General features: G+C 38.1%; 3 protein-coding genes across 3 annotated transcripts; 1 reads left to right on the top strand and 2 right to left on the bottom strand.

Moving 5' to 3' along the window:
- Window positions 1-1661: 1661 nt before the first annotated feature.
- On the top strand, window positions 1662-2591 carry LOC100354160 (olfactory receptor 9G19-like). Its single transcript, XM_002708954.3, has one exon. It carries the CDS (start codon window positions 1662-1664, stop codon window positions 2589-2591), a length of 930 nt encoding a protein of 309 aa, XP_002709000.3.
- A 1781-nt stretch (window positions 2592-4372) lies between these two features.
- On the bottom strand, window positions 4373-4846 carry LOC149128309 (olfactory receptor 9G4-like). The gene has a single exon (XM_089305479.1). The coding sequence runs from the start codon at window positions 4844-4846 to the stop codon at window positions 4373-4375; it is 474 nt and encodes a 157-aa protein (XP_089161605.1).
- A 3424-nt stretch (window positions 4847-8270) lies between these two features.
- On the bottom strand, window positions 8271-9206 carry LOC100354407 (olfactory receptor 9G19-like). Its single transcript, XM_002708955.4, has one exon. The coding sequence runs from the start codon at window positions 9204-9206 to the stop codon at window positions 8271-8273; it is 936 nt and encodes a 311-aa protein (XP_002709001.2).
- Window positions 9207-9859: the final 653 nt, after the last annotated feature.

Genomic DNA, 9859 nt, shown 5'->3' with positions numbered 1-9859 from the left:
TAATTTAACAATTTAGGAATTTTTTCCAGTTATTTTCATCAAGAACTTATAAAAAATCAGAAAGTAAAATATAATTATTTGGAGCAAAATTTCTTAAGAGTTATAACACTGTTTAAGAACCATTGTTGTTTAAATTGTGGTTGTCACAAAGATCAGGAACCTACTGGCTTTTAATATATTAAAGACAAAGATGAAAATTTCAGGCATTCCCAGAATGTTTTGTTCAATGAGAAATTATCCAACCCCCTTGAGTGAGGGTCTTGATGGATATTTGTGCTTTGAAAAAGATTTTAATTACATGAGTTGGAAATCTACTCCACTCTATATAAAAAAAGAAAAAGCATATTTTGCAAGGTTTTCTATATTTAGATTCTACCTAGGATCTTAAAATTGGGAGATGATTGTCTTTTGTTTTATTTGGAAAATTTTTAAGATTGTCAACATATTGTAAAAACATTATATCTAATACAACGGATATTTCTGATCTTTGAGTCATGAATACATTCATAATGATATGATTCTGAATGAATTGTCTATTTCACTAAGTGAAATTCATTTACATGTTATGGTTCACATTATTTTCAGGAAATAAAAATGGACTTATTATCAGATAAGTTCATTATAAAATACTTTTCTGTCATTGTACATTAGGATAGTTTCCACACTTATTCACATATATATATGTAATTTATATATATTATATATATATATATATAGAGAGAGAGAGAGAGAGAGAGAATTGAGTTACATTAACTATAAATTTCATTTCGGATCTGTGAAAAAAACATTAAAAATGCTTGTTTTATAAAAGACTCTTAAATATAACAAAATTTGGACTGGCTGTTTCAAACAGTATCAACTTGAGATAGTTATCTTTCTAAAAATTATCTCCAGCATTATAGTGACTGGAAGTCATGCCAGTCCTAGATTTTAGACACGAAAAACAAAAAATGGCATCACTTCTCTTGCCTAAAATACAGTTTAATTTGATGATTCCCATTGTAATTTCATCAAAATTCTCAATATTATTCCTTGTTTGGGATTGATAATATGTATTTGAAGGGGATGTGCAGATTAGGTGAAGAGATAAATTCCTCTTTCACTGGGAGGAAAAAAAATTGTCATCAGCCGCCAACCATAAACCACAGAGCATTTTCACTACTTTTGAGTTCTAACTTGTCCATTCCTAGCTGGGAGACATCAAAATGATTTTTTACTTTTCTCCGTGTCTATATTCAATTAGCTCATCATCATGTTTTATTTCCTTAGTAGCTTCAAACATTAACTAAAAATCTATCTGTACTTGTTTTTTCCAGAGATCTCTTCTAAATAAAGACTACAAAGAAAATGAGGCAGATCAATCCTTATCAAATCTACATATCCGTGCCTACAACAGCACCTGTGGTCCAAGAAAAAACTTTTAATAAATAAATATATAAAAACCCCCTGACACACAGTAATTAGTCTTTTCTGCATTAAGTAGATTTTATCAAAGTTCAGAAAACTCTCATCACCAGCTACAGGCAGGAAAGATTCCTCCCAAGTGAAGATCCTTCCTTAGTGTTCAGAGGGAAAACATACAGAATGTCTTCATTGGTGTGTTGCTTGAGGGAACTGAACTCTTATCTACTCTGTTCATAGGTGATATCTCTCTTTAAACAATGGAGAAGGGCAATCATACAGTAACTGAGTTCATCCTGCTGGGCTTCACAACAAACCCCGTGATGAAGTTGGTCTTGTTTGTGGTATTCCTTGGCATCTACTCTATGACCTTGGTAGGAAATACCACTCTCATAGTGTTAACCTGCAATGACTCCCGGCTACACACACCCATGTATTTTTTCATTGGAAATTTGTCATTCCTGGATCTCTGGTATTCCTCTGTCTATACTCCTAAGATCCTAGTGACGTGCATCTCTGAAGACAAAAGCATCTCCTTTGCTGGCTGCCTTTCTCAGTTCTTCTTCTCCGCTGGGCTGGCCTATAGTGAGTGTTACCTGTTGGCTGCCATGGCTTATGACCGCTATGTGGCCATCTCCAATCCCCTGCTATATGCTCAGGCCATGACCAGGAGATTATGCATCTCATTGGTTTTAGTTTCCTACACTGGGGGATTTATCAATGCAATAATATTAACCAGTAACACATTCACATTGGATTTCTGTGATGACAATGTCATTGATGACTTCTTCTGTGATGTCCCACCCCTGATAAAGTTGGCATGTGATGTGAGGGAGAGCTACCAGGCTGTGTTGTACTTTCTCCTGGCCTCTAACGTCATTACCCCCACCATGCTCATCTTGGCCTCCTACTTGTTCATCATCGCTGCCATCCTAAGGATCCGCTCCACCCAAGGCCGCCTCAAGGCCTTCTCCACTTGTTCCTCCCACCTGATCTCTGTGACCTTGTACTACGGCTCCATTCTCTATATTTACTCCCGCCCAAGTTCCAGCTACTCCCTGGAGAGGGACAAGATGGTTTCTACCTTTTATACTGTGTTGTTCCCCATGTTGAACCCCATGATCTACAGTCTGAGGAATAAGGATGTGAAAGAAGCTCTGAAGAAACTCTTCAAGTTAGCACAGTCCTAAGTCTGAATCCACATGCATGTTTCCAAATCAGTGCTAAGTGATAACAATCTGCTTCACAAATGGTTGTTAAACTGATTTTTTTAAATTTGGCTTAGATAAAATTCAACTACAAAAATGTTTATTTTAATTATTTGGATTTAGTAGTTAGATCATGATACAATTTAATTTTTTTTAAAAAAGCTATATCTGAGTTTATTATAAAATAGAAAGGTATCTAATACTGCTTGTGACCCTAAGAACTAAACTTCACTTTGTTCTCCTTTCTATTGACTCCATTATTTTTATCTACATAATGTCTATTATGGATATTTGAAGCAAATATCATATGGATCATTGACATTTGGGAAATCCCCAAATACCAATGAAGAATTCACAGGGCCTTTTCAAGGATAAGAGAGCAAGGAATGCTATTGTGTATTGTGAGTGTGTGTATATGTCTGTGTGTAGAGAGGACATGATATGTAAGGAAAATGCCTGTGTATAAGAGAAATGTTAAACTTAGCATAAATGGTGAAATGTCTATAATTATTTGACCTGTGTTTTTAAAAGCTGATGATAAATGTAAAGCGCGCCCATTTCAGCACACTCAATAATTCAATAAGAAGTCCTAGCCTCTGAGCTTCAAGCTCCTCATTTATAAAACAGAGCTAATAATCCACAAGCTGAACGCTTGTAAAAGGTATTGAGTGAAATACCAACTAAATCTGCTGAGTAATAAATATTGAATTATATCTCTTTTTTCATAATTAAAATATTCTTGTGAAAAAATACAAGCATTGGGTCTAGAATTGTGTTCCATCCAACTGAAACTCTGGTCGGAGTTTCCCTAAAGAGTGGCAATGATGGAGCCTGCTGAGATTCCAAGAAAGAAGCCCTGGGGCTGGCATTGTGGTGCAGCAAGACAAGGCCCATTCCTGTGACGTCAGCATCCCATAAGGCACCAGTTCATGTCCCAGTTGCCCCACTTTCTGTCCAGCTCTCTGCTGATGGCCTGCGAAACGCAGCCAAAGATGGCCCGAGTATTTAGACCCTTTCCACCTATGTTGGGAGACCTGGATGAAGCTGCTGGCCTCTGGCTTCAGTCTGATCCATCCCTGGCCATTGCGACCATCAGGAGAATGAACCAACAGATGGGGAGATATCTCTCTGACACACTTTCTCTCTCTCTCTCTCTCTCTCTCTCTCTCCCTCCATCCCTCCCGCTCTCTCTCTCCCTCCCTTTTCTCTCTCCTTCTTTCTCTCTCCCTTTTTCTCTCTCTGTCCCTGTATAAATCAGACTTTCAAATAAATAAATGATTATTTTGAGAAAGGAGCACTAAATTCCAGGTGATCATTTCAAAGCATTTATAAGGGACACTTGCATACAGAGGGGACAGAAATACATATTTTCAAAGCACTGCAGGACATCAAACATTGCACTTAGGTGTTTCCATCACACGGAGCTTGGATTATGGAGTTTTTGAGTCCTTACAGAATACGACTAAAGCAAAAGAGCTAGTTTCTATGTGTTTCAGTTTTTTGTTTTGTTATTTCCTTGTAATGCCTATGCACATGAGACCAGTTGCATGAAAGAAACATGCAACAGGTCTGGTCACACAGTAATCAACATGCTGTGTTCCTCAACCAGGACAAAGAAAAAAGCAGAAGGAACTGAGGGCCTTATGAAGGTTTTGGTATTTTTGTTATTGGTGTCAGTTTGTTTATTTCACTTTGCTTGATGCCATTGTCCCCTAGTGGTAATACACTGGTGTGTGACCTGACAGAGAGAACTGAACATGCTTTTAGCACGAAATGCCATTCAACAGTCCCCCTACATAGGAGCCAGCAACAAGCCCAGTACACAGCAAAGTGGACATGATACTTGAATAAAGCAGTGGGTTACAAATTGCCATATAGCAGTCATATGCCATAGCTGCCAGGAGAAAGCACTCAGTGTAGGCTAAGAAACAGGAGAAAAATAGCTGAGCCCCACATCCAGCCAAGGAGATGCGTTTGTCTTCTGAAACACAATTGACCAGGATTTTGCGGGTGTACACATAGGTGTACCAGAAATCCAAAAAGGACAAGTTGCCAATGAGAAAGTACATAGGTGTATGCAGACAGGAGTCAATCCAGATTAGGGTATCAAGGGTCATGATGCCTGACAATGTTAATAAATACATCATCAGAAATATTCCAAATAGAATCAGCTGCCAGCGGGGGTCTGCTGATAAGCCCACCAGGATGAACTCAGTCAGGAAGGTGAGATTTTCCATTTCTATGTTCCCAGAGGAGAAAACCTGATCACCATTAGAGGGGGAAAAAAATCTATTTTTCGATTGAAGCAAGCTGACAAGTGCATTGATTAAATCAATATTGGCTAAGAAATTTTTGGGCTTCTCTACACTTTATTAAACTACTGAATTTCAATCTACAACTTACGAAGACCGTTGGACTAGAAATGATTTTTAAATTAAAAATTTCATTCATGAACTTACTCTCATAAGACAAATGGGTAAAATGAAAATCCAGGTCAACACAGTGGATTAAGCCCCTGCCTGCAGTGCTGGCATCCCATATGGGTGCTAGTTTGAGTCTCAACTGCTCCACTTCTGAATAAGCTCCTTACTAATATACCTGGGAAACCAGCATAAGATGGCCCAAGTACTCGGACCCTGCACTCACATGGAATACCTGGAAGAAGCTTCTGCGCTCCTGGCTTCAGTCTTGCCCAAACCTGGGCATGTACAACTCCTGCTTCTTTTAGTATAAATAGGTAATATGTGTGCATACATATACTGTACTATAACAGTAACGTGCTAGTTACTGTTCTAAGGCCTAAAATTAACTCACTTTTCCCATCACAACTTTATAATGTAGATGCTATTTTTTCCTATGTTATATTTGATAACACTGAAGTACAGAGAGTTCATGGACGAAGTCATAGAAGCCATCAACAGCAGAACTTATATTTGAACCCAGAATCTTCTGAATCGAGGATGTATCACTCATCTGTCATCATTTACCTCCCTCATATGTAAAAGATCTTTTTCAAGTATTCTGCTAATTAACGCAATTTCAAAGCCCTCTTACACCTGACAAGCTCTTCTAACCCCCAAAAGTGAATTTTAAAAAATCTTGTTCTTATAAATGTTAGTTTTCCACTTTTTTCCATTTGCTGGAATACTGGTAAATTTAGATCAGATCCTGCATAAAACCCTTGTTTTAATAGCCAGCTGACATTCCTTGCAGTTATTAAAACAGAGGGAGTAACCTAAAACTTTAAGAGGATATTGGTATATGTCAGTATTTAAAACATTTATCTTCAAAGAAAACTGCACTAAGTTTGTTACTAGAATTCAAACTCAAAACTTCTCTTGTGCTCCTTCTTGTTAAGAAGCAAGGTATGGGTGTGCTGCTATTTCAAATGCAGGGGCAAAAGTTCCATCAGCAGGTGATTTGGCTGCTGATGTTGCAAGGAAAAGAAAACCAAAGGTCTAAAGATAATTCCACGTTTCTGTTAATACAATATGCATCTTTCATAGCATACAGAGCACCAATGCCTTGGTGCTCTACAGAAGACTGTGTAATATGGCTTTGACTTTCACTCCTACCTCTCCTCTTCATCATTTCTCTCCATCTGTTAGACCTTCCTACCAACCTGGCTTGCTTGTATGATTGATTTCCCCATAATAATTTCACATAGTTAGGAGTTTTCAGTTAGATATATAATATGCTGATATGCATTTGCACGGTTTTGTTTTTGCTCTGAATCTGTTCAAGCTTAGGTAGTTATTTCCGGGGCAGGAATTTATGGTTATTATATGTATGAAATGGTGATCTATAGCCACCAACTCAATGGTGACTAAGAACTTTCATTGCCGCATTATCACCTGTTGATATGCACAAAAGCTTCATTTTAATACAATATTATTTGGGAAAAATGAGTTTATCTGGACAGATCTATTTAATATACTTATTATAACTCTAAGAAGACAAATAATTGATGGAATAAATTTTCCAATCTACTACTCACAATCTTCCCAGAAAAAACAAGCTTTTTAAAGAAGACTTGAAAATGATCCAACTAATCTCCCACTGAGGTAAGGAGGGAAGAGAGAGCTATCCCATCATAAGAAAAGTATCAGAGCTTTCACACAAGAGAGCCTGACTAAGTAAAGGGATTGAGAGAGGTTAAATAAACACGTGTGGAATATAGTACCCTGAAGAAGTTAACTAGTCACCAGATCACAAAAATTCTCAGAAAACAGAAACTATTTTATCCTTTTAACCAACAGAAATGGAAACAATTGGGGCCGGCACCGTGGCTCACTTGGCTAATCCTCCGCCTGTGGCGCTGGAATCTCATATGGGCGCCAGGTTCTAGTCCCAGTTGCCCCTCTTCCAGTCCAGCTCTCTGCTGTGGCCCTGGGGCAGGGGAGGATGGCCGAAGTGCTTGGGCCCTGCACCCACATGGGAGACCAGGAAGAAGCACCTGGCTCCTGGCTTCGGATGGGTGTAGCTCTGGTCGTAGCGGCCATTTGGGGAGTGAAACAACGGAAGGAAGACCTTTCTCTCTGTCTCTCCCTCTCACTGTCTAACTCTATCTGCAAATAAATTTATAAAACATTTAAAAAAAAGAAAAGAAATTGTTGATTTTTAAGTCCATCAGATCATGCTCTTTTGATATGGCAACATTAAACAAACTATAAATTTGGTTATCAGTATTAAGGCCTTTTGATGTTGGAACAACTTCGTGTCTTACATCTAAAAATTCTTAAAATTAGGAGTGTAATACATCATAATGACATGTTTTCTAATTAATTTTTCCAAAAAACTAGGAGAAGACACAAACATGCATAGAACCTTGATTGTCATCAGTCACTGCTTCTCCCCATGGAGATTTACATTCTGAATCTTCCCCTGCTTGTACAGCTTTTGAAATATAACTCTCTGTTTCTGTTTATCTTTTTATTTCTCAACTCTTTACTAATTACATCTGCTTCTCTAAAAATACCATACAGCTGCCAATTTTTGCCATTTATTCTTTAATTATTGAAAAAAACTTTTAAGTACAAGTGACTCTAATTAAGGATATTTGTTATCTACTTTCTCTATTTTCAGAGAAATCATTTATATTTTCATGCTGTTAAGTCAGGAAATGAGAATCAGAAAGATAAATAAATAAATTTATTTCTAAGGGCATTTTACACTGTCTATTTTTAGTCTGACTTGTGAACTCTCTCTCCTAACAAGTGAGGTAAGTACTTTTGGGGTTGTTAGTCCTGTGCTTATAACGCTGATTTCTCACCTGTAATTCATGGGATTTGCAATCATTTAATACATACATAGCCAGCTATATTTTATCGTTTATTTAAAATATTACAGTATAAACTGTTAAATACCAAGTAAATTTATTTTAAAATTCTTATTTCAAATTCTCAGATAACCAACAGTTTTACAGCCCCTGCTGCTACAAGTTATTTAGCACATAGAAAAGTTATTCCAAATACATCAGCCTCATTTTATAAGCAAATTAAAATACATTAGTGCCAACTTAACAAAAAAAGCAGATTGCAGTTTTCCACATTATGCATGGTTTTTTCCTTCCTCATTTTATTGTTTTCTGACAGTACAGGAGGAAAACAATGACATGGAGATAGCCTGTGGAAAAAACCTCTGCCAAACAAGTATTTTCATTTAAGAAAACGTTGCTTTCTCTAGCATTTTTCTCAAGGCGTCCTTGACATCTTTGTTTCTTAAGCTATAGATCATGGGGTTCAACATGGGAATTACCACAGTGTAGAACACTGACACTACTTTGTCACGTTCCAGGGCATAGCTAGTGCTGGGCCGGGAGTAAATGAAGAGAATTGAACCATAATACAAGGTGACAGCCGTCAGGTGAGACCCACAGGTGGAGAAGGCTTTGAGGCGGCCCTGAGTGGAGTGGATCCTCAGGATGGCAGCGATGATGAAGAGATAGGAGGCGAGAATAAGTATGGTAGGAGTGATGACATTGGAGGCCAGGATAAAGTACAGCACAGCCTGGTAGCTCTCCTTCACATCACACGCCAACTTCACAAGTGGGGGCAGATCACAGAAGAAGTCATCGATGATGTTGCTGCCACAAAAACTCAGAGTAAATGTCTCAGTGGTGATTATGGTTGAGTTAACAAATCCACCTAGGTATGAAGCTGCAACAAGACTGGCACATAACCTCGGGGACATGGCCTGGGCATAAAGCAGAGGGCTGGAGATGGCTGCGTAGCGATCATAAGCCATGGCTGCCAACAGATAGCACTCACTGTAGGCCAGCCCGGCAGAAAAGAAGAACTGAGCCAGGCAACCAGCCACGGAGATGCTTTTGTCATCGGAGATGCAAATCCTCAGGATTTTGGGGGCATAGACGGAGGAATACCAGAGATCCAGGAGTGACAAGTTTCCGATGAAGAAATACATGGGTGTGTGGAGCCGACAGTCCACACAAATCAAAGAAATCAGGGTGATATTCCCTAAGAGGCTGAAGACATAAATGATGAGGAAGATGAAGAACAGCACTCGTTGGAACCTCAAGTCTGCTGTGAAGCCTAAAAGGATGAACTCTTTCACTTCAGTGAAATTTTTCTCTTCCATTAATTTTGGGTTTCTGTTGTCTTCTTCTGTGAAAAAATTAAAGCACGTGTTATGACTTAAGATATTACTATGTGCTTGTCCCATCATTATTATTCTAGAAGACTGAAAAATCCCACTCATTCATGTATGATTTTTTATTTTAATTTTTAGTTAGTGTATAACAGATTCAGTATGGTTTGTAGACACAATTTAAGAACATAATATTGCCTCCCCCATCCCTCCCTCTCACCCTCCTTCCTTCTTCCTTTTTTCAGTTTTTGAGATGACATTTTCAATTTACACTACTTCAGTGAATAATAAGTTTAACAAGTAAACACGGTGACCTGTGATGATGCTGAAATGGGTACCTCACCCCAGGACGATAGCTCAGAAATTAGTGCTATGCTACCTTGAAGATCTGTTGTGGATACAATCCTGTATGTGTCTTCTTTAGTTTTCATTCTAATACTTTTTCTTTCAGAAGGAGAATGTAATCTCTGTATCTTATCTTCTGGGTGTTTTCTAGATATTTGGGGATTATGCAGAACCTATGAAAAAAGGGAATTTGATAGAGTGCTCTGATTTGTCTCTTCAGATCTTTTAATTATTTAAATTTACCCAGATAACTGCATGGGAGTGTGGGGAGCAACTCGGACTAGACTAAGTTACTGGAA

Source organism: Oryctolagus cuniculus, chromosome 1, assembly GCF_051225735.1.
Source record: "Oryctolagus cuniculus isolate XC-2025 breed Fujian yellow rabbit chromosome 1, ASM5122573v1, whole genome shotgun sequence".
NCBI classification, from domain to species: Eukaryota; Metazoa; Chordata; class Mammalia; order Lagomorpha; family Leporidae; genus Oryctolagus; species Oryctolagus cuniculus.
The sequence above is the reverse complement of the archived record's forward strand: the minus strand, read 5'-3'. Positions and strand labels throughout refer to the sequence as shown.

Excerpts from the sequence above, each read along its gene's own strand:
- LOC100354160 (XM_002708954.3), top strand. The coding sequence starts at position 1,662 with ATGGAGAAGGGCAATCATACAGTAACTGAGTTCATCCTGCTGGGCTTC.
- LOC149128309 (XM_089305479.1), bottom strand. The coding sequence starts at position 4,846 with ATGGAAAATCTCACCTTCCTGACTGAGTTCATCCTGGTGGGCTTATCA.
- LOC100354407 (XM_002708955.4), bottom strand. The coding sequence starts at position 9,206 with ATGGAAGAGAAAAATTTCACTGAAGTGAAAGAGTTCATCCTTTTAGGC.